The sequence below is a fragment of the Carassius gibelio genome, chromosome B23 (assembly GCF_023724105.1).
Source record: "Carassius gibelio isolate Cgi1373 ecotype wild population from Czech Republic chromosome B23, carGib1.2-hapl.c, whole genome shotgun sequence".
In the NCBI taxonomy this organism is placed as follows: Eukaryota; Metazoa; Chordata; class Actinopteri; order Cypriniformes; family Cyprinidae; genus Carassius; species Carassius gibelio.
Window position 1 is genome coordinate 22877103 of NC_068418.1, and position 26576 is coordinate 22903678.

Consider the following 26576-nt stretch of genomic DNA (forward strand, 5'->3'; position numbering starts at 1 on the left):
TATAAAAACATTAAAAACAGTATTATGATGATGATGATTTATATATAAATATATTTATTAACTGATTTATTAATTTAAAAAAAAATGTAATTTATTCCTGCAATTGCAAAGCTGAATTTTCAGAGTTCTTTGATAAACAGAAAGAACAGCATTTATATGAAAAAAAAATCAAATTGAAAAATAGAAATATTTCAATAGAAACGGTTTTTGACACTTATATTTTTAAGAGGTTACTCTGCAATACTGCAAGTTTCAGAACTCAAAACTTACTCTCCATTAGAAATGCATGGCTGAATTTTTTTTTTTTTAATGATGGCATTTTTTAAATGCCTGAGCAACTAAAATATAAAGTTTTTGTTTTCTCTTTACATTTCACAAGTGACAATGCAGGTAAATACATTTATTTCTAATTTTACAGTGTTTGTTATAAACATCAAACCAGAATTTAACACCATGAAGACACCAAGTGTATCACTGTTTGAGTGTTGCTAATGCAATCAGTACATACCCACGCACACGCAGCATCTTGTATAAAACAACAAGTAATAATAGTTTTTTTTTAAACTGAAATACAGAAAATTAAGCAAGCAAAAGCAATTACCACGCTGAGACAGACCATTGCAATCGTTGTGGTTGAGTTGCATTGCTCAGTTTCTTCTGCCTCAGGCTCAAATATATACTGCTCTGTTACAGTGCTTGCCATCTTGAGTATCAAAATGCATGACATGTTGTAAAAGAGGGGGTGTAGACAGTGGCGTGCACGGTGTGTGTGTGTGGGGGGGATTAATTGCTGATGGTAAAGTGCCCCCTGAACGTGATTTCTACTGACGTGGACTTTATGCCAGAAAAAGCTCTTGGATTCCATCACAAATATCTTAATTTGTGTTCTAAAGATTAATGAAGGTTTTATAGGTTTGTAGTGACATAAGGGTAAGCAATTATTGACAGAATTTTCATTTTTGGGTGCACTATTCCTATAAGTTTAGCTGCAAAAAATAACCTCATCCATGCCTTCTCATCACTGCTGTTTCACTGCATGCATCATTTTTTGACTTTGCTAAAAATAGCATAACATATCTTCAGATATTTAACAAACATGCTAAGTTCACATACTGTACTTGTTTCTCAGATAAACAATGCTAACACCAGTTATTCTACTTTGAAATGTGTCACCCTGGGTTGCCAGTTGGTGGAAAACACAGTGTATACTGTAGGACCATTAGAACGTGTCTTTACTTATAAAAAAGCACAGTATAAAATAAAAATAAAATTCCTCCTCCGTCATGTTGACATCAAATAAAATATCAATTTGCTACTGTAAACAAAACTTGCAATGCCCCTCCTGGTCCACTGTTATGCATTGTAAAAATGCATGCGTGATATGCAGCAAAATATGTGAGACACAAATGCAACTGTCATATACGTCTGTTTAGCATGTGTTTACACAGAAAAAACAATGGAAAATTAAAAACATGTGCATAAACCTCTAGGTTAAGACAGTGTATTAAGAACTAATTTGACCAATAGCAGTTAACCAAATCAGGCTTATATTTTAGTGTAAACAAATAAAAAAATGGACCAGTTAAAAAAAAAAAATAGATGATTAACTATTAAGATTAGTCTAAACCTTTTATGCAACTGGCCCCTGGAATGGAAAAGACGGATAAATCAGCTCATCAATTGACAGTGTGCAAGGCTTTCATTGGCGTTCCTATCGCATGTCCTCAATCTGGCAACCTGCATGAGCATTGAATCTAAGGAGGAGGAGCAGGAGAAACAACTTTCTCACCTATTTTAAATTTGGACCACTGTGCCTATGTCAGCTATTAGCCGTCAATATTATACTGTATACCACACTTTTGATGCCAAAAGAGGGTCTGCGTTGACGCAAACTGTTGATAAAATTGGTCCTTTATAAACTAACCTTGAGAGACATAAAATAAAAGTTCTGCATTTCATCACCCTTTGAAAATGAAAAATATTGCATATCTAATCATAAAGAATTAAACCGAACACACACCTGACTGCGGGTCCACGGTGAAGTACTGCTGGCCTTGAATCACTGAATACACAAGTTTGGCACTATTCCCATACGTTGGGTCATCAGCATCTGTGGCTGTCACTTGAATAACCGATGTGCCTAAGGAAAGAGAGAGAGCGAGACGAAATAAGATATATTTTTTTGACAGACTCAAGGTTCAATGAGCATGTGAACCTCCGTCTTTTCTTCCAAACACAGCTGACAGCAGTCAGAGGGCATTTGTGTGTGTGTGAAGCCGAGCGCAGTACCAATGTTGGCCATCTCAGGCACGGTGGCGCTGTACGGGCCGCCCAGGAACAGAGGCGGGTTGTCATTGATGTCTTGCACACGGATGATGAACTGGGATGAGGGCTCCAGGGCTCGGCCGGTCTGCCGGTCTGTTGCCGTGGCGATAAGGCGGTACTGGTCCTTTTCCTCACGGTCTAGGGGTTTGGTGACGTGGATGTTCCCCGTTCTGCTGTCAATGACGAACACCGAACCGGCCCCCTCACCTTTTAATATGTATTTGGTTCGTCCATCACCTCTGTCCACACTTGAGTGAAGCTGGAGGAATGAAGATATGTCAGAAAAGTCTCAAAGCCATCAACAAATTCCATTTTTATGAAGCCTGTATACAGTATAAAAAGCACTCATAATTCTATATGATATATATTGTATTACAACTATTTTCACAATACTTTCATACTGTATATAATGTATTATATACTAATTATTTTGTTGAAAACTTTAATTATATTTAATTAAGTTTAAACACATATTATTCCTGAATGCTTAAAGAATCAGTACCATATAACGATGCAAGTGATTCAGTAGTATTCATATTTATATTATCTATAATTTTTTATGTATGCTGTCATTCGATATTAGTGGCGAATGAACATTCAAACCCAATATTAAATTCAATTACAAACTAATAAAAAATTATATATTATAAGATTTTTCTATATAAATATATTAAATATAACTTTTACTGCTTATTACTGTTGGCACATATATACCATTAAACATTTGTGGTCAGTAGGATGTTTTAAAATCATTATAATAATAATTATTATTATTTTCAGCAGTCATTATTATTTGTAATAATATTTCACAATATGATCAATTGTTCGGTATTTTTGATCACATAAATTATGCCTTGGTGAGTTTTAGAGACTTCTTTCAAAAACCAACGCTAAAGTAAAAAAAAAAAAAAAAAAAAATTGCTTGAGCCAGACACACATATTTATTTCTTATTCATAAATATTGCAACATTCCTGAAATATGGCTGGTGGATCTAAAGTAGACTTTGAGATATGAAGAACAATATCCCCTAAATTTATAATGCATTTTATGCACAGGAACCACAGAAGGTGTTACCTAAATCTAATGCTATTTTCTCACTAGGCTAATATTCTTTTCTAAAAAACATCCCATGAAGATAATGACTTGAGAGACCGACTGGTTCCATGTGAATAAATAACTCCATGAGGTAATGAGATGTGTTTGTTGCTTTCAGTAACTGAGATCCTCTAAGGCCAAACCACACAAATGTAATATCCGAGTATAAAAAATGATATCGGGAAAAACTGTCCATAATAAACGAGCGGCTTCCTCGTTTTTGCAGCCATTGCTAATAAAAAGGCATTTGCTTTTTAATACTTTCCGACAAAGTCATAATTGCTCTGGTTGAGCTCTGGGCAGGCAGACTGATCCAGGATCACTGTGAAAGGGCACCTTTCACCAGGGGCTAAAAAAGACCTCTGCATCCAGATATCCAGTGTGCCTGATATGAGGAACACCAGGTGTTTTTGGACTGATAGGAGGCTGGTGATTGGCCGGGCAGAAAATTCATTAGCTCAGCCGACCAATAAGGTCACAGGGGAACTGTGAGGAACATGAACATGAATGTGCCAAATAAACCTGCAAAAACAAACAGACTTTGGCCACGTATATCACAGTAGATTTGAAGCTGCACAATGTTCACTGCATACTGCAGTCTATTTTAATTTAAATATGAAAACATAACACAGCCTGTCATCACTGCAAATAAATATTATTTTTAATCCAGAAAATCGTTTTAACTCTTGGCCGTCTGATTAAATAATGATTCGTAATGACATTAAAAATCATGGTTGATATTAGTTTATGGTTCTATCTAAAACAAGACTAAAAAAAGACCTAATGAATAAGGACTTCACTAACACAACATGGACGCAAATAAATCACTGAATCATTTGTTGTAAAGGTTAATTTGTATAACCTGTGCAAACTGATTCAATAAAATGAATCGGACCCTTTAACGCTACATATAAACAAAATATGTTTTTAATTGTTCTCTTTGTTTGACTAGCAGAATTTGCTAACTTTAAGAGCAATTTTAATGAATAAACAAACATATATATATATATATATATATATATATATATATATATATATATATATATATATATATGTATATATACACACACAAACACTACAGTATCTCTACACGTTACAGTGGTAGACACTGTAAACAGACTGTGTGGTCACAATTATGAATTTGGGACTGCTGATATAAACCTACATGTACAATAAGCAGAATAATTGCAACATATGGTTATAGAGCATGAGGCTTGCAGAATGATGCTAGACAACCCATTGCAATGCATTATGACAGTAACGTCTCAGATAGTCTGACGGCAAATAAAGTAAATGATAAATGAATGAGTGATTGCTACAAATATGCAGGAGCTCATATGTTTGTGATGTACTAGAACAGACCCCAATGGTTTTCGTGCATCACGCATACACATTTCTTATTATTTTGGTTTTAATGGTGGGTAAGCATGAACATGTCAGCGTCTTGTTTTCCATTTAATGGAGGTTGGCAAATCCCTTAAAGGGGGAAACCGCCCCATACTACACAACACCGGCATGACAGCTGACGTAAAATTAGGATCGGGTTAAGGAGAGCCGATACCAATCAATTAAAATAAAATTAAAAAACGCTTTATCAGCCCTGATGCCAATCCTTGATATCGACTCGGAACAACCTTAAAAACAGGATAAATGCAACTTTTTAAGTCACAACTCTGACTTTTTTTTCTTGCAATTGTGACATTTTCCCCTCGCAATTCAGATTTTATATCTCAAAGTCATAAAGATATAAAGGTAGAATTGCAGGATAAAAACTCACAATTGAGAGAAATAAAGTCAGAATTGTGATTCCAATTCTGAAGGGGGACAAATAGTTAAATTTGTGCATTTATATCTCACAGTTCTGATTTGACTCACAATAGCATGTTATGAAGTCATAATTGTGAGATTTAAACTCTGAGAAAAGTTACAATTGTGAGTAAAAATTCAGAACCGTCATTTAAAATGTCACTATTTTTTATTCAGTAGCATTTCCATTTATCTGGTTCAAGCATCAATCAATCAATCAATCAAATAAAAAAAATATGAAATGAAATACAGTTGAATTACTGTCATAATCCTTAAATGCAGAAGCGCTGCTATGCTTAGTTCTTCCCCTAAACCGCAGGCTACTAGAAAAAAAAACACATTAAACTATTGTACATTCAAGCTACTTAAGTGGGCAATATCTGTTTATCTGCACACTGCAGATGTAGTATGAACAGTATGCTAGTATAGTGACATAACCGTTCTCTGGATTTCCCCCTCACTTACACACACTCACACAAACACACATACACACACACACACACACACACAATGGCTGTCTACATGTCCATCTGTGTTTTCCTCATCTTCTCCTCTCAGCTGTTTGCCTCTCACCCTCTTTGTCCATCTGTTTGACACTCTCCCTCTCTCTCCATCTTTCTGTTCGTCCATCTGTTTAACCCTCATCTAACACCTCTCTGTCATGTTTATCCATCCATCTTTCAGTCTTATGGAAGCCCGCACGTTTTTCGACAGCTAATATTCTGCCTTTGTCTGCATCTGTAAGTGTGTGTGTGAGGGAGGAGAGAAGAGTTTAACGGGAATTAAGTTATTATTTCTAAGCTGGGTCAGGGTGAGAGAGAGAAGTGAGCTGACGGCCAGCTAGAGGGAGCTGAAGGGATTATTCATCCTTCAGTCGGGTCTCTTTCTCCGTCTTATCTTTGTCTTGTTCTCACAGCTTTTTGGAGTAGTACTTTAGTACAGAAGGAGTGTGTGTGTGGTCAGAAGAAGGCTTTGCAGTGGTTTCCCATCCTGTGATCACACTAACGCTCGGCATGCTGGGAAACTGAAGTGGGTTGAGGGAGCTTGTGATTAAAGGAGCTCTTAGGTTCTTTCTTCCTGCATCTAAAATCTCTTCCCCCTGCTTTTAGTCTTAAAACAGTGACAACTTTCTGTCTTTTTCCTTTCTTTTTTTCAATTCTTTGACTCTCTCCCAGCCCATTTCTCTGTACTTTTTAGACTTTCACACTGCTTTTTAGACTACAAGATGTCAAACACTCCCACATCCTCAGCACAAATATACAGCAAGTACAGACATACAGTCGCCCCTGTGGTGCACATATACTAGATTGATAGAGACTGGTCTTGACTGTCTGCTACATACTGCAGCTTTTTCTAGTCAAAAATATTCAGTGACTACTTACAGATCACTCTGTTTAATGGTAAGGCCATTTTAACATTCTAACATAATTTTTTATTTGAAAAGGCACCATGTACAATTTTAACATAAATGTTTTCATTTCATGCATTGTACCAAATTTGTACCAATGGCTAGTAACACCTACATGGTTATTTTGAAAAACTGAGACATTTCCCTTCGTTTACACGCAAATGGAGAATTCGCCTCTGAAACCGATTCTTTCTAAGAGTGGAGATTTAGAAAATCTTTGTTTGCACGTTTGTCTGTAAACTGAGACAAACGGGTGTTTAGGCAGCCAATGTCACAGTATGTGCTAGAGCTCGCACGATGTCAAAAAGTGCAATCTATGTTTACTTTGATTTTCGGGATTCTGATTGGCTTACGTGGGCTTGAGCTTCTCATTACACCGGCACCTACAGGTTTGGCATGCTCTTGACGGCATACATACCATATTTTTTGGACTATAAGTAGCACAAAAGTATAAGTCGCATCAGTCCAAAAATATCTCATGACGATGAAAAAAATATATATAAGTCGCACTGGACTATAAGGACCAATCCCAATTCTACCCCTAAGCCTTTCCCCTTTCCCCTACCCCTCTGTTTCACGCGTTCAATTGTATACCCCTCTGTTTCACGCGTTCGATTGAATCCTCTCGTCGCTGGGAAATATAATGTAGCGATTCATTATTTAAACTGTATTTAATAAAAGTCGTGGGGCAGCGTTGACAAGTTTATTTTCTCCTGGATGTATGAGCTGCGCGATTTCCGATATGTATGTGTGTCAGTAAGCGGGGCATTAATACAGAACGATAATTAAAGGCATAATGTACACCAGCATATGTGTGTATTGTAATAGCTAGATGACGAATGATGGCGTGTGACCTCATGGTAGTGGTGTCCCAATCCTTAGGGGAATATTGTCTCCCCTACCCCTTGACACTCTGTTTCAAGGGACAAGGGGAAGGGGTAGGCGGAGGGGTAGGGGAAGGGAAAGGGGTATAAAATAGAATTGTGATTGTGCCTAAAATTTATTTAGGCCCAAGAGAAAACATTACCGTCTACATCCGCTAGAGGGCGCTCTTTGCTGCTCAGTGCTTCAGTGGTAGGCTAGAGGAGCACTGAGCAGCATAGAGCGCCATCTTGCGGCTGTAGATGGTAATGTTTTCTCTTGATTAATTTCTCTTGGTTCATGTCAAATAAGTTTTGATAAAAGTCAAGCCTGACTTATAGTCCGGAAAATACGGTACACGGGTATGTGTAAATGAACACTTTTCTGAAAACTGGACATGTGTGCACGATGTTATTTTTGAAACGGGAGAGATTGAAATGTTCCGTTTATGATAATAGCCTCCCACATGTAAATATAGCCTAAAACTAAATGCAAAATACACTCACAGGCCAATTTATTAGGTACACCTGTTCAATTGCTTGGTAACACAAATTGCTAATCAGCCAATCACATGACAGCAACTCAGTGCATTTATGCATCTAGATGTGGTGAAGACGACTTGCTGAAGTTCAAACCGAGCATCAGAATGGGGAAGAAATTAAGATTCAAGTGACTTTGAACATGGAATGGTTGTTGGTGCCAGACGGGCTGGTCTGAGTATTTAAAAAACTGCTGATCTACTGGAATTTTTACGCACTACCTTTTTTCTATGAATTCTATTCTATTCTATTCTGTTCGTCTTATTATTCATTAAGCTTGTATATCCCAGTTTTTCTTGCAGAAGCACACACATATAAATATATACTGTAGAAATGCATGCATTGCTGGACCCTTCTGGATGAACCCAGTCTGTGCATTGATCATCCCTCATTATCCTGTGCATTTTCCCTTATCACCACACAAACACCAGCTCTGTACCGCTGTGCATCTGACAGCATGGATATTTAAATCTACAAATTAGCCCTGAAAATGCCTTAATACACACACACAGATGCATTTGCATACGTCAGACCGGAGAGCTGTATATTCAGTGATGGCAGTGCTCAGCCATAGCAGAACATGAGTGCACGAGCTGTCAGACTGTTTTAAATAAGTGAGGTAAGTACATGGATTCATAATCCCATATTAACACTCGTCCTTCCATGGAACACACGCTCCTGCATTAACTCCCACAGACAGATGCTATGTTTGCAACTGACTTACTTCATATATATATTACAAACTATTGGCCAAGTTTGGTGTCATAAATTGTACTTGTTTAGATACAATATAATAATAAAGCTGCCAGTTTAACTATAAGTGGGGCCTCCTTGCAAAATTATAAATTTGCATTTATACATATATTTAGCATTAGAATGATTCACCTCTCAACAGTCTTCCAGTTCAAGCTACATTCTATTTAAAGTAATTAAATTACAGTGATCAGTTATACAAGATGCTAACAAGCTTAATCTCTTTGAAAGATGCATCTTATGCTCACCAATTCTGCATTTTTTTTATTCAAAATACAGTGATCTTGTGAAATATATTAACATTTTAAACTATTTTCTATTAGAAAATATTTTAAGATGTAATTTATTCTACATTATTATTTATATTATTTTTTAATCAAAATCTTTTGTAACATTATGAATGCCTTTGCTGTAAATATAATGTGTCCTTGCAGATTAAAAGTTCTTTAAAATTCTACTGACCCCACACTTATCTACCAAATCATAGTTTATTTTTTCAAACTGCAGTATTTTCCTGGCACAAAAGCAACTGGGATTTTAAATGAATGCATGCATGAACAGCTCCTAATTAGTGAGACAGCATCAAACTTTCTACTAAAAACACCCATATACTGTATATTTATAAAATGAAAGAAAAAAAATGGATGTAGAAAAAATGATGTGATTTAAGGCGACACAGAACTCAGATAAATCATTGCAGTGGTTGTAAACATTTCAAGAGGAAGTAAAAAAAAAAAAAAAGGAAGCAAAATTCTGTCTTCATTTCTCACCCTTGAGTTGTTGTAAACCTATATTGAATCTCTTTCTCCTGATGAAGATAAAAGAAGATATTTTGAAGAACATCGGTACCTAAACAATTGCTGGCCCCAACTGAGATCCATAGTATGGAAAATAAATAATTATCGATGGGGACCAGAAACTGTTTGGATACCCACATTCTTCAAAATATCTTCTTTTGTGTTTAATTTACATTGATCACCTGAACAGACCCTGAATTTCCTATAGGGTTACTCTCCCTGTGTTTCAGTATTTCCTCAAGTCACTCAACTATAAAACCTATGCACAATGCAATGGGGCACTAACAACCAGCTATGTGGCGTTATGTCACGCTATACTACTACTTTTTGGAAAACAACAGCATTTTGAAAACAGCTGAACTGTTATTACACTGCTAAACGTGTTGTGCATAACATTAGGACTTTCTAGTTAGCTGCGCCCCAACATTGCATGGTAGTGTGCTATTGCGAATACTGTACTGGTTGGTTGAAAATTTGAGAGACATGAAGGCTTTTGATCATAATAAGAGCTCTGAGGTACACTGAGTGCTTTTCTTTAGTGTACTCTGAAGCCATTTGTAGTCAGAGAGAGCATGTATGACAGTGAGAGGCAGAGAAGGAGCCGCTCTTCTGAAGAAAGAGAGGGAGACTAACACAGAACAAAGCATTTGAGTAGATCTCAAAATCAGCTCTAATAGATATTAGCACCAGTCAGAGTGTCTGAGGAGTTTGAGAGAAAAACGCATTTATTCTGACATTAGAGAGAAAGGACGGACATAATCAGCGGTTCTGCAATTATTCTGAGATAATCGGGCAGTTTTCACCAGTGTTGCTGAAAATAAAAACTAGTCTATAAAACCAGAAGAAAGCTGTCTGGTAGTATTTGCATTGGTCTTCCTGGAAGTGCATGATATGAAATTTTTGTTATTGGCTGTTAAAATAAAATAGTGTATTATTGATATATATATATGTATGTATATATATATATATATATATATATATATACATATATATATATATATATATACATATATATATATATATACATATATATACATATATATATATATATATATACATATATATATATATATATATATATATATATATATATATATATATATATATATATATATATATATATGAGGCGCCGTGTAGGATTTAAATCAAACTTCGCTTATCAATACATACATAAAACACGTGCATATACACCTATAAATTACTCGCATATACATGCATACTACTGAATGTTCAAAAATACATATATACAATACACGTGAACACTAATATGAAATCGATACCAATACATATAATGTTAGCAATGTATGCATACACACTTGTGAATAACTTGCGTATACATATAAACTTGACACGTGCATACACCTACAGACACTCACATATACATATTAACTTGATCCATGCATATACACCTATTAAACACTCGCACATACATATAAACTCGCTGCATACAAACACAACTGCACATACTCGCACATACATATAAACTTGATCAGTGCATATACACCTATTAAACACTCGCACATACATATAAACTCGATGAGCGCATACACATCCATAAAACACTCGTGCATACATAAACAATAACATTTACTAACGTATACAGTTCAGATGAGAAAAACATGTGTACATGTATATATGCGAGTGATTTCATATGTGGATGTGCGTGAATTTTCAGTATAAACGGAAGGCATTTCAGTGTAAACGGAAGGCGTTTAAGTGTGAACGGAAGTAACCAAATTTGCAATTATGGACAGGGATCTGTGTCATTCCTAATCGTTTGCTCAGTCATTCAAAAAAAAAAGTTTTTAATAACAAAACGAAATCGGAGTGTTATATATATATATATATATATCACACACACATGAACTGGAAGATTCTTGATCAAATTTTTTTTTTTTTTTCCCAAAACTGATACATTTATTAGATAAAATGTACTCTATAGTTAAAAAAAGGTTGTAAAATGTCTTTATACACTTTGTTTTTGTCTTTAATCATATACTGCATTGTGGTGCACTTTGAGATGAATTGTCCACAGACCATGCTCTTTTTTTTTTTTTTTTTTTTTTACAATACCCTTTATTCACGAAACATGTTTTATTAGGTTGTGCTTGATTTGATTACCTTGATTTAAAAATTGTGGATTTCAGGAACAGAATATAGTAAAACTGGTTAATAATACAAAATTTGTATCAAACAAGGTTTTTTTTTTTGCATATGATGTTTAACTATTACACTGATAAAGTACACATCCACCATCCCCTGCATCAGATAATAAAAAACTTAATTCTGAGAAGGTTGGGTTTACCCATGTCTTCATGTATGTGTGCAGTAGTGGCTCATATATAACTTGAGAATGAGTCTCCCCCATTAGAAGAGCTTCTGCAAACTAGGAACAAAATAACAGGCAGAAGTGCAAGTATCAAACTCTGCTGATTTGTAACATATACATTAATTACAAACAAACATTCTCCACATGAACTGTAGGCTCTCATGCACTTCCATGTGAAACCTTTTTTTAAGGAGAAAAAAAAAAGTTAAATAGTTGTTACTGCATACGAGTCTTTATATATAGTTCTTTATTCTCAATGACACCAAATATCTCAGACACTGAACATTTCATAACACTGGCGAGTTCAAGGGCCATAATATCACACTCGTCAGCAGTAAGTTAATTGGCAGTTTCGATCTAGAAAAAGGTGAGAATTTCACAATTTCACTTCTATGCAATCTTCACGAAATAGTCCCAGTCCCACTTGAGCTTAGCCATTTTCAGAAATAAAACCCTTTCGCACATGAGTTTAAAATATTCTAGCTGAACCCCAGCGTGAGTTTCTTTAGGCGACCGTTATTTTAGAATGTACCGCCTTAATGTTTCCATGGCGACGCGTCATGCTTGTCATGTGACACAACACAGCCACGATAGATCTGTATGACACATGGATCGCTTTTATTTTATTTGTTTTGTTCAAAATATTTGCAAACATACTCACTATATTATGAAGTTATGATATTCCGATTCTGTGCAAATAGCTTAAACACTTAATTCTGAAAATGGCTAAATTCACTAGTGGGACTTAGTTGGGAACACATTTTATATTTTTTAACTAGAGGAAAAACTGTCTCTCTCCCTCTCCCTCTCTGTATGTGTATGTGTAACGTTAACTTGCATAGCGTTTGGAAGTTATTTCGTGAAGACTGCATAAAAGTGAAATTCTCACCTTTTTCTAGATCGAAACTGCCAGTTACTTTACCACTGACAAGTGTGATATCACGGTCCGTGAACTTCGCCGGCGGATGATCGCATCGTTTGCGGGGTTATTGATGCTTTGTATGCCACCAGGGCTCGAAGGCCGAAACAAAGTGCGCGATTCAGATTGTGTTTCTGACTGCAGACAGAGACTGCAGGTGAGCAGTCAACACAAACTGATGGTAATTGATCTTATAATAGTGGGCGAAAAAAGAACATTCCGCAAAATGCTTCAGGTGTAGCACAATCCCGGTCCATGATTGCAAATGCGGTATTTAGACAGGTTACTTCCGTACACGCTTAAACGACTTCCTTTTAAACTGAAACGCCTTCCGTTTACACTGAAATGCCTTCCGTTTATACTGAAAATTCACGCACATCCACATATGAAATCACTCGCATATATACATGTTTTTCTCATCTGAACTGTATACGTTAGTAAATGTTATTGTTTATGTATGCACGAGTGTTTTATGGATGTGTATGCGCTCATCGAGTTTATATGTATGTGCGAGTGTTTAATAGGTGTATATGCACTGATCAAGTTTATATGTATGTGCGAGTATGTGCAGTTGTGTTTGTATGCAGCGAGTTTATATGTATGTGCGAGTGTTTAATAGGTGTATATGCACTGATCAAGTTTATATGTATGTGCGAGTATGTGCAGTTGTGTTTGTATGCAGCGAGTTTATATGTATGTGCGAGTGTTTAATAGGTGTATATGCACTGATCAAGTTTATATGTATGTGCGAGTATGTGCAGTTGTGTTTGTATGCAGCGAGTTTATATGTATGTGCGAGTGTTTAATAGGTGTATATGCACTGATCAAGTTTATATGTATGTGCGAGTATGTGCAGTTGTGTTTGTATGCAGCGAGTTTATATGTATGTGCGAGTGTTTAATAGGTGTATATGCATGGATCAAGTTAATATGTATATGTGAGTGTCTGTAGGTGTATGCACGTGTCAAGTTTATATGTATACGCAAGTTATTCACAAGTGTGTATGCATACATTGCTAACATTATATGTATTGGTATCGATTTCATATTAGTGTTCACGTGTATTGTATATATGTATTTTTGAACATTCAGTAGTATGCATGTATATGCGAGTAATTTATAGGTGTATATGCACGTGTTTTATGTATGTATTGATAAGCGAAGTTTGATTTAAATCCTACACGGCGCCTCATATATATATATACATATATATATATATATTACAATATGTGTATTCAAAGTGTGGGGTGTGAAACATTCAGAATTGAATTGAGAATGTTTTTTAAATTCCATTTCACTTCCTCCATTTGAACCAAATCCAAATTGCGGAACCATTATACAGATATATGTTGATAATATTTAAAAAATATACACTTGCAGTTTGAATTTAAATGTTCAAAATTTGTTATAATTGAATGAAATTCAATGCAACTATTTTTAATTTTAAAGGTTTTAAGAGTAGTTGAAAAGCAATGAAATTTGGATGGATGGATGGATGATGGAACAAACGATGAATGGATGGATGGATAGCTAGATAAAATGATGGATGAATGATCGAATGATAGATCGAATGATAGTTCGAAAGATAGATAGATAGATAGATAGATAGATAGATAGATAGATAGATAGATAGTTTTTTTTGCAAAAGCAGCAACTCAGACATGAAGCAGAAGACCACATAACCTCACAGAGCAGATCACTGAGTGCTGAGGTGCATGGTGCGTGAAAGTCACCAACGCAAGTTCCAAACTTCTACAGGCATTAATAGGAATGAGTTTCCATGGCCAAGCAGCTGCATGCAAGCCTCACAACACCAAGTACAATGTCAAGTGTTGGATGGGCTGGTTTTAAAGCAGACCACCACTGGACTCTGGAGCAGTGGAAACCCATCTGTGGAGTGATAAATCATGTTTGGCAGTTTGATGGTCGAGTTTGGGTTTGGCAGATGCTAGGAGAACATTACCTGTCTGACTGCCAACTGTAAAGTCTGGTAGAGGAGGGATAGTGGTATGGGTCTGTTTTTCAAGGGTTGGGCTAAGCTCCTTACTTCCACTGGAGGCAAATCTTAATTCTTCAGCATAACATATTGGACAATGCTTTGCTTCCAACTTTGTAGGAAAAGTTTGGGGAAGGCACTTTTCTATTCCAGTATGGCTGTGCCCCAGTGCACAATGAAAGGTCCATAAAGATATGGTTGGATAAATCTGACAAACTTGAATGGCCCGCAGTGATTTCTGACCTCAACCCCATCAAACAACTTTGGCATGAACTAGAATGGAGATTGTGAGCCAGGCATTCTCGCCCAACATCAGACCTCACACATTCCCACAGAAACACTTCCAAATCTTGCTAAAAGCCTTCCCCCAAAGAGAAGAAGATGATAAAGCTGCAAAAGAGTAACCTACTCCATATTAATGTCTATGCATTTAAAATGGGATGTCATTAAAGTTGGTGTAATGGTCAGGTACCCCAATACTTTTGTCCATAAGGAGAAGATGCTCTGAAAAATAAGCAGTCAACAAATTGTCTCTTTCACATCAGAGATTATTTTCCTTTAGTTTACAGGCAAAATATTGCTAACATTAGCCAAAATCTTGCTTGAGTCTGTGCTGCACCATTTCAATTTCACATATCAATGAGGATGTCAGAACGTGACATGATTGATCAACATAAAACGCTGCCAGTCGAGAGCCGTCTTAAGACATATTTCAAACTGTTTGACATAAAAGCCACACAGTGATGTGGCACAGCTTGCCTTGGCTTTTACCCAAAATCTCACTGGGGTCGTATCATACAAGCTGACAAGCAACAGCCGTAACAGACAGAAAACAATCACACAGTCTTCCTTGTTTCATTTCGGAAGATTGGAGCTTCTGTAATATATTTACAAACCCGCTGACAGTGGTCCCAAACCCGACAAACTGACAAATGTTCTCTGAAATTCAGGGAATTCATCCTTGAATTCCTATGAGTGCGGAGCCAAAGACAAATTTAGCCGCAAGTGATGTGAAGTGGGAAAGATTTACACTTCCTGCAGTCAGAGAGACTTCCTGTCCTGAGGGGGTCACACAGGAGGTACGCTTGGTTGATTTTGGGAGGCAATAAAGCAAACATTGCTCTGTGTCAGACGAGGAAAAGAGCGTGGCATCAAAGAGCAGCTTAGAGGAGCCTCTCTTTCTCTCTCTCGCCGCGGGCTGAGCGGTCTGCGTTCACGCGTGTGTGAGTTCCAGAACACAGCACGACCATGATGTCAAAGCACATTCACTGACTATTACTCTACGCAGTCAAAACACACTCACAAACACAGACGCGCACTTATTTAAAGCATACAGGAAATCAAAATTGACCCTATTTACTAGTTTGGTCTTATTGTGCGGAACTCATCAAAAAACTCCATCCAACATTAACTTTATGATTTCTGACATGCAAATTAAAATGAAATGCAAAAATAATGACTGGTAATAATAGATTACACATTTTACGTTTAATGCAACACTTGCTCATGCTCCTTCAATTACTCGAATAACAGAAACGAATTAAATTGTAATATTAATCATATAATTATTTATATTTAAAAAAATGTAATGCAATAAATAAATGCATAAAATTAATTAATATTTTAATTCATAATAATCATGATAATCACTGAACAACTGAAATATTTTTTTTTATTCTATATGGCCAAAGCAAAGTAATACTCAAATATTGATATTTTTATTTTATTTTATTTTAACCGAAGCAGAGGTTACATGGTATCCAAAATATAAATCTTTAATCTTTCTTTTTTTTTTTTATTATTAAAATTAAAATTAAAACTAACTTTTATTATTTCCAAAGCATCACTACATTTAAACACTACAGATAAACACAATGCACAAATATACAAACATAAATTTACACACCATACACAGAAACACAATCACTAACAGACATACACACAGCACACACATGGTTCAAGCACTATATCGTGCTGCTTACAGACAGTGTGTCGAATCTGACCACATGCTAAGAGGGGCTTCAGCTCTGCCCATGGTCCAGTGATGGCCAGGTTTACAGCCTTCACTTAAATTAAGACCCTCAGCTTAACACACACACATACACACACACAGCTAAGAGCTGCCAAAAGCTTCCAGGCCTGAGTAAACATGCAGCGATAAACCCATCACTACAGCTCAGGACCACCAGAACCATCTCTAGCTTTCCCTGCTCAGTAATAATGCATGCTAAACAGTGACTTCTGGACATCCATAAACCTGTCAACTAACAGCAGGCTGACAGAAAGCACACTGCCTACTTCAGCGCTAGCATTCAGAGTTTTCATCTCGGATGTGTTCAGAATTGCATAATAAAATAGCATTGCATAATAATATAGTACAATTTCCTCAATGCATAGAATGCATATTTGCCAAAATGTGGAGAATACAGGCATTCAGTCTCATCCAGATTCTCAATCCCCTCAATCCCCTTTTTCTGTGCAATATGATCACAAGCTCTTATTCTGTGTTGTTCATTGATATGTTGTCAGTGGCTAAACTGCTATGATTTTATCACGGGTACAGGGTGTTATAAGGCATGACATGACACAGCAATTTGATGAAAGACACCAAAGTAGACTAGAAGTGAAATTTAATGGGATAAAAACAACTTTTCCACCAAATCATATACTGCATTATTCTTATCTTAGGCGATAGTCAAGCAACTTTGCAAGGACAGTCTGGCACTTCTGATTCACAGTCTGTAAGTACATTTTCATAAAGGATTTACCAATGATGATTCAAATCAAGAGTTTTGAGCAGTGTAGAGTAGAGCTTGTTCTTTGTCGTGCAGACATGGTTTTATATTTATGCGGCACGATCCAACGCAATGCGTAACATGACAGTATAAGTCATTATAATCAGTAATTATGTCTCCACTGGATGCAACAAATGCCTCGTTTATAATGGGTTTTATTATTTTTGTCCTGTACACATTATCACAGCCAATAACAACGCATTGGAAAGCTGGCCAATCAGCACACACCTCGCTTTTCCGAGGATGAGCTTTGTAAAAATCTACGCGTTTCAGAAAGGCAGGGCATAGAGGAGAAACAATATGTACATTATGTGGAAAATAATGTGTTTTTTAACCTTAAACCTCATAAACACATTGCATTACACTCAATACACAAAATACATTTATTTTTAGCAACATCATATGACCCCTTTAAAATAAGACACGTTGAGATTAGAAATTTTGAATTAATGAATAAAAAGACAAAAAGTAAGAGAAGCATAAAGGGTGCTGCACAATATTTTTATTGCTAAATACTAAAACTATTAAAAATAGTTTTCATCAATTGAAATTAAGCTGAAATGTAACAATATAACTAAATAGTAGATTTAATTAAAAAAACGTAAACTTGAAAAGCTTGAAAAGTAAAATAGTTTGAAGTACTAAATTTACTTAATTAAATTAAATTGAAATAAAAAATTCAAGCTAAACAAAAATATTTAAAAGCTAATAAAAAGATAAAATCACATGACAAAATAAAACATAAAATAAAATTTTAATGATAAAAAATATATATTTAAAATATTAATAAATACTATAATAGTTTCACAATGCACAAAAAGCAGCTCATCGTGTGGTAAAATGGAAAAGCATGAGTATTGCACAAAAACACCTCATTCAAACAAGGTTAAGTTCATTCAGCTCCAAATGAGATTGTTTTACTTGTAACTCCCACTTACAAGCATTCCTTCAGATATAAAAAGACACAATGATGACTTTTAAAAATAAAAAGGTGCAACTTTGCAAAATGGAAGAATAGGTAGGGTAAGGTTTTTCATGCAAATTCTATATAAGTAGCCTATAAGTCTTTTCAAATACACAACAACTGTTACTGAAAAAAAAACATCTATATACAACACATCATCTAGTCTACATTTGGAAATTTTGTTTTAGAATGAAACAAATGTAAAATTATGAGCATATAGTGGAATGAAAGAAGAAAACACTTCTGAAGGCACTATTTCATGAACGTCAGTGATGTGGATTACTTGTGGATTATTGCTGTTGTACTTGTGGATGTTTGGATGCTTTGGGATAGACTGCTGGTAATCAAACAGTCGGTGGTTCCCACTGACTTCCATAGTAGGAATAGTAATTCTATGGAAGTCAATGGGTACCACCAACTTTTTGATTACAAGCAATCTTCAAAATATCTTCTGTTATGTTCAACATAAGAAAGCAACTCATACAGGTTTGGAACGACATGAGGGTGAGTAAATGACAGAATTTTCATCTTTGGGTGAACTATCCCTTTAACTGCAGAGGAACCATGGGTGAGCAAGTGATGTAATGCTAAATTTCTCCAAATCTGTTCAGATCTTGAATAGCCTGAGGGTGAGTAAATCTTCAGCAAATGCTCGTTTTGAGTCAATTATTCCTTTATCAAGTTGCAAAATAAAAAATAAAAAAGTCAGCCAGTTTGTAGGGCAGAATTGTTCAGATTAACTTAGTACAGCAGAAGTACTTGATTTCAGACATCATCTTTAACCTCAATCAGTATTTCCATATCCTATTTTCTTTGTTTCTTTCATCTCCTCTCAAATCTGTTATATAAATCTCCTAATCATTCGCTCTCAGATTTGTGCTTTAATTGCTCTACTGCAGTCGTCTGTGTACACTACAATGTTTCACTGTGGGAATGAAATGAATCCAATACTCAAAAAAAAACTAAACAAATTTAGAGACAAAAAAAGAGATGGTAAAAAAAAGAAAAGAATGGAATTTGGGAAATGATCTCTGATGAGTTTCCCAGCAGGAAAAGCCCCTCCCTGCTTCTCATTCTCTTTCATCCACACTGTTGTACACTCTTCTCCTTGATCTATCCATTTCTCCCTCTTTCTGATTTTCCAGTGTCCACATTTGTTCTTTCAGAAACACCACATGCATTTCTCTCCTATACTCAATTCCTCCACTAATGAGTTCAAATGAGGCAAAACACGCACATCACAAGAAACTCCTAAACTCACGCACATACATGCACACTCGATTTCTCAAAAATGAATACAGACCTTGAGGTCCTTGAGAAAATAAAATATTGAGCAGTTGCTTCCAGCATGCATGTCTACACTTAGAGGATATTGATACATCTACTGTAAGTGGCTCATTTGTGTTTGTACAGCAAAGGATGTGATGGGTATGAAACACTTAAAGGTGAAATATGTCATTTTCTGCACCCTTAGCACTGGTTGAAGGAAAAAAAAGAGAGAGAGTCTACATTAGAGTAGTCAACTGCAAGTGGTAAAGACTATTTCTAGAAGGCATTTTATTGGTCAAAAATATATTCTGGAGTTCAAGCGGTACTGTTGTCTTTGTAATTTCTGGGATATCTTTGGATTTGGGATAATAATTATTCGTAAAATGTGAAGTAGAATCTGTGTTCACACTCGTGTCAGACAACAAAACTGGAGTCACTATGAAAACATGATTCAGTCCTATTACTAGTCCATTGCAAGAGGTAGAAAGCATTTCTGCGAGAATTTTATTGGACAAAATGTATTTTGGAATTCTGTCTGAGAGGCAGATATGTTGTCTTTGTGATTTCTGGGATATTTTTGATTTGGGATAATAATTATTCATAAAACATGAAGCAGAATCTGTGTTCACACTTGTGTCAGACAACAAAAGTGGAGTCACTATGAAAACATGATTCACTCCTAATGCTAGTCGATTAAAAGTGTTAGAAAGCATTTGTAAGAAGATTTATCGGACAAAAATGTATTCTGGAGTTCTGGCTGAGAGGCGGTCCTGTTGTCTGTGATTTTTGGGATAGTAACTATTTAAAAAATTTGAAGTAGAATTTGCATTCACACTTGAGCCACTGTGATTCACTACTACTGCTAGTTGATTGCAATTGGTAGATATCATTTCTAGAAGGCATTTTACTGGACAAAAATATGCATAAAACTATAAATCTGCAACATTAATTTTGTAAACTTTTAAAAGGATGCTTGCTTACAGATTAACCTCAAAGCTAACAGAAATAGACTACTCTCATTATGATTTCATGAGTTCTCAACCTTCACTTCAACAACTAACCCAGCCTATTTGTCATGTTAAACAACCCACAGATTCAGTAGCTTTACTGCAAATCCAATAGGAAAGTTCCCAGTTCATACATCAACGTCAGTGCTTGTGTCTGGCCTCGCATTACGCCTTGCAGCACTGCAACAGTCAAGTTCAGCTTTGTCTTTGAGACGGTTCCCCTTCATTCAGCCATAACTGATTCACAATGCACTTCTCCGGATCGCGCACAGGTAAACGGCTCACCGTGATGAACAACAGCACAGACAACAGCATGTCCTGGCCCATCGGATAAACATTTACTCCGATACAGTGTCAGCACAGTGACAGGCAGAGAAGCGAATGCAACATTTATGAGGTGTGCTCTCTTGATCTTGTGTTGGTTTAGTGCCAGACTCTTTAAAGCCTTGTGTTCTGTATAAGCAGCTGGCAAACTTACTCAGTGTGAATCACAGCTAATGCGATCCATCCAGTGCAGCTCATTACCGCAGAGCGCGTGCAAGCATCTGGGTTTTTAGTGCATGCCTTTGTCTGTGCATGTGTTTCTAAATGTGACCAGCGAGCATGTAATTGCGTTTTGCAGTCTTTTTTTCTGGGAACATCTAATAATTACTGTCCAAGTCCCATGTTTAATAAACTCAGAGGTAATGCAATGGGCTTGATTCATTTATAAGATAACCTTGCAAATTGTTAATGTGTGTGTGGGGGGGGGGGGGGGGTATGTTTTTGTGACATATCAGGACACAACTCTGTATAATGACATGGGTATGACACAGAATATGTAACCATATTACATGGAGAGAGTGACTTATGAGGACATAACCCATTTCCCCATTTTTCAAAATGCTTATAAATCATACAGAAATAGTTTTTTTATGAAAGTAAAATTGGACAAAGTTTCCTGTGAGGGTTAGGTTTAGGTGTAGGGTTGGTGTAGAATATACAGTTTGTACAGTATAAAAACCATTACGCCTATATGATGTCCCCACTTTTCACAAAAACAAGCATGTGTGTGTGTGGAATTACTCCAGTTTTCAGTGTCACATGACCCCTTCAGAAATCTGACTAATATGCTGATTTGTTGCTCAAGAAATATTTGTAAGAATTTTGATTTTTTTTTTTTTTTATAATTTAAACACCAGTAATAACAAATCAGCATGTTAGAATGATTTCTAAAGGATCATGGGACACTGAAGACTGGAGTAACGATGCTGAAAATTCAGTTTTGCATCACAGGAATAAATTACATTTTAAAATATATTCAAATAGACATTCTTTTTCAATTCTTTTTAAATGTGTATTTGTAATTTTTCATAATATTTCACAATATTACAGTTTTACAATATTTTGATCAAATAAATGCAGCCCTGATAAGCAAAATAGACTTCTTTCTAAAATATGTAAATCTTAATTATTCCAAACTTTAGTCCAGTAGTACATATGTATTTTTCATCTTGCATTTCTTAATTTTTTCTTTTTTTTTTTTGGCTCACAAAATACTTTTTTTTTTTTTTGGAATACACTGTGTATGAACAATGACAAAAGTTTTTCAAAATATCTTCTTTTGTGTTCCACAGAAGACAGAGTCATACAGGCTCGGAATGACATGAGGATTCATGAATGAGTCAGTAAATGACAGAATTATCATTTTTCAGTGTTCTGCTCCTTTAAAGACAACAATTTCCTGATCTTATTGTGAACAATTTGTCAATGCACACTATACCAAAGAATATGCGTTTGTAATTCTTTCTATCACAGTTTCAACCAAAACGGCTTCTGAAAAGACTTTTCTTTCCATCTTATGTAACCAAACCATTTTTTTTTCATCTTGAATAACTTTTTTCACTCAATATCTAGGGTTACAGAAGTAAAACACATTTCATTAATTGTTTTAAATAAGCATGGAAGTATAACCAATGCATTATAAAAATGTTCAGCTTACCCGTCCAATCAGAACTGGTTCTGGTCCACTATATTCCTCTATCACAAAAAACTGGTTCCAGATCCAGCTTCTTCGGCTGCGGGATTGTGAAGGCATCTCCTCCAAATTTGGTCCAGTAAAGGTCCCATGGAAATCACCACTGCTGTCTGACTCCTGGTTGCCCATCATTACAGTTTGCACTTCCTGATTGCTATTTAACCCAGACGCTGGCTTCAGAAGTATCACGCTGGCATCAGATGAGCCATTCAGAGTGGATCTGTCAGGTTTATTTTCATCTACTGCAGGAGTTAGTTCAGCAGGAACGAAATGATCATGAGATCTAGATATTTTGGAGTCCTGGGTTAGAGTTGATACCTTAGTCTTTGTGATTTCAGGGATATCTTTAGATTTGGGATAATAATTACTTTCATTACGTAGAGTAGAATCTGTGTTCACACTTGTGCCAGACAACGAAACTGGAGTCACTCTGATTTCAAATTCCGATTTTGCAGTTTCTTCAATCTGTGCTTGATGCAGTCCTGATAAAGACTCAGTTTTTTCTTTGTTGCTTTTTGGTAAAATCCTCAAATTATCTTCATTTTTCTTTGCTAAAGTTGGTGTTCCTGCTGTGTTGGCAAATGGCATCTCACTTTGCTTTTCCTCCACGTCTAGATGCTCCACCAAACTTTCTTTCCTTGCGGTTTCCTCACTCTTCCATCTTTTTAGTGGAGCACTGCTTCCCCCGAGCTCTGGGCACATGAACAGAAAGAGCAGTGCAGCCCAGATATGGCCACTCATCGTGCCTCACTTCGTTATTAGTCACAATGTTTGCCACAGGGGGAAGAACAATAAGATCGACCTTCACTCACACTCTGTCTTGCTGTGTGGGAGGCTGCTCCATTCATCTCCTCTTCTTAATTCCTTATTCTTCATGAGTCTCAATGGTCATTTAGCATCTTATCCACTTTTTTCGGATTATATTTCTCTCTTTAGGCCTGGTTAAACACAAAGGGCGATTCCCATGGTTTGGGTTTGATCAGGCAAACCTGTTCAAAGAGATAAGAGTATGAGAATCAGTGCTGATCATGAGTAAACGTCATTGGGATTTGCGGTTGGGATTACTGGAAAAACAGCACAGTTTTAATAAGGGTACAGAAATGAGTCATGGGTACACAAATGTGCACAACTAGCAAGGGTTCATAAAACTTTTAATCGCTTAGAATCAGGGACTGCTTTTCACAGTATTTTTAAAACAGATTTTTTGAAAAATCATGAAAATATCTTATTGTCTACAAGTCTTTTAGTCAAATTGAGTAGAGTTGGGCGATGATATAGTTTACATTCTGCAATGATGCAAGCAAGGAATCAGTAATTTTGGATATGTTATATAATAGGCTATATATCACCCTACATGTTTATACATATGCAAATAAAGTCAAACATATGAAATTTTGTATTAAAAAACTATTCGGACGATGAAACAATTGACATTTTGCAATACTAAAAGCAATCATGCAGTTGATATTTGCTATACAATATAGTATGTATCGCTTTATGTGTATACTGACATATGTCCAACTCTACATAAAGAGCTTGGTGATAATATATAGCCTATTTACTTTTTGTGACAAGATAAAGAAATCAGGCAGCGGAGATTTATTTTCTATGTAGTGTAAATTGCTTTACATGAATGTGCTGTATGTATGCAAACAATAGCTGTGCAAAAATACATTTTACATTACCTGATATTTCTTCAATGATATGAAGAATCACGACAATAAACAACAGATACAATGTATATTGCTTTATATCTAATACTTCATTTAAGGATTTGCCTTATGTTAAAGTGAAATGAACAAAAGCAGGCAGCTACTCTAATCTTAACATGTTCAACATAAATTACAATCTTGCAATATTCTTTAAACTGCTCTTGGACATCTCACAAACTTTATGTTCATGAAATGTAATTACTGGCATGAATTTTAGGTGGCTAAGCACTTTGGAACAGTCAATCACTTGGGTCTTGAAAATGTGTTGATTTGTGTGATTGAGCATTTTACCGGGCTGTCTCTAACTGTACAGACGAGGTTATTGCCATCCATATTAAGGCTAGTTCAACCATTTTACATTCTGGCACCAAACCATATCCTCATTGACTTATGCAGCACATTTTCTTTGAGGCACAGATGCTCTAAACTGAAAACAACTCGACCATTTCAACAAGCAATACTACCTTCAAACAAGACTATTTGTAAAAAATAAAAAAATAAACTGTCCTTTTATAAAAAAAGTATTTCATAATAATTCAGCTGTACAACTGCTTTCCTTTACTTCAAAGTGTTTTACTATAGTGTTCCTGTAGCTCAACTGGCAATGCGTTGCGTTAGCAAGCAAGCTAGCGCAAGGTTGGGGGTTTGATTCCCCAGGAACCCATGATAGGTAAAAATTGATAGCCTGAATATACTGTAAGTCGCTTTGGATAAAAGTGTCTGCTAAATGCATAAATTAAAATTAAATTAAATAATAGTTTACATTCTAGCTTTACTATCTTTGTGAAAAAGACGTACACTTTAGCGTATTTTTAACTTAATATGGAAATAATATACTTAAGTGCAAACTTAATGTTTAAATCTCATGTAATTGCGTATTAATTACAATCTATTAGTTTTCGTTTATATTAAATTAAATTAGCTGAACTTAGTAAAAAAAATGTATATGTTAAAATACATCTGTATTTTTTTAAGCATGGTTAGCATTTATTATAAAATATACTTTTATACTATATAAGCTTGTATGCCATGAATTTAAATATATTTGTAAATACTTATTTGTAATGATTAGAATGTTATTTACTTGTAACTTTTAATATTTATCAAATAACATACTACACTTGAAATTAAAATTTACTACGTAAGTAAAAAAAATTCTAAAATGTAAATTTTAAAAGTGTACTGAAGTGAGTTAAAAAACTGTTACGAAAGAGTACTCTTACTCTTTTTGCAAGTAGTCTTTTTTAATTTACTTTTAAGATTTGAAATACACAACAAGTGCACATTTAATACAATTAAGCGCACTTATTTTCACACAGGTACACATCTTAATAATTTTACCATATTGTGGCTTTATAGCATTTATAACGTTCCATTTTCTCTGCATCTAATGCATCTTAACTGTGCTGGTAAACTGTGACATTTTTCACTTTCTCTAAAATCTTGTTGTGGCCTAAACAGTCAGACAGTTTTCCCTAAACAGATTAAGAGCAGGAGAGAAACAGTCTGCAGCTCTCCTCACACATTTAGACAGCCAACTGAGAAAATAACAGCACACTTTTAGTGAATGTAATCTTATGGCCATGGCACTGTAGCTAAATTAAGAGTTGCTATTTTGCCTTTTTCTTTGATTATCTAATGAGTATGAACTCATTACACACACACACACACACACACACACAAAGACTTGGCTAAATCCCTCTTCAAATGTCTCGCTAACAGTACTTAGCGTTTCTCGAAAAACAATACGGTCATGTTGAACTCGGTGCATCTCTCAAGAGACCGCAGTGGTGTAAGTAATCTCTGATCAGTGATTCAGAAGGAAACATCAAATGTCAGCCTTCACAATCCTGACTGGCTCGGAGCTCAGGCTAGTTGGAGAGCTGAGACTCAGGCTACATCCAAACTTTCAATTATCAGAGTTGTGTGACTCTTGAACCTTGGTGTTTGTACAGAAGTGGCATTTTGTAATTGTATTTCTTTA

General features: G+C 35.7%; 1 protein-coding gene across 1 annotated transcript in view; it reads right to left on the bottom strand.

Moving 5' to 3' along the window:
• Positions 1-26576, bottom strand: part of LOC128011092 (cadherin-11) — a 64907-nt gene that overhangs the window by 26722 nt on the left and 11609 nt on the right. The window contains exons 2-4 of the mRNA XM_052593171.1: positions 22845-23869; positions 2290-2584; positions 2021-2140 (exon numbers count right to left, since the gene is read on the bottom strand). Coding sequence (XP_052449131.1) covers positions 2021-2140; positions 2290-2584; positions 22845-23621 — 1192 coding nt within the window. The 5' untranslated portion in view covers positions 23622-23869. The remainder of the gene's footprint in view (positions 1-2020; positions 2141-2289; positions 2585-22844; positions 23870-26576) is intronic.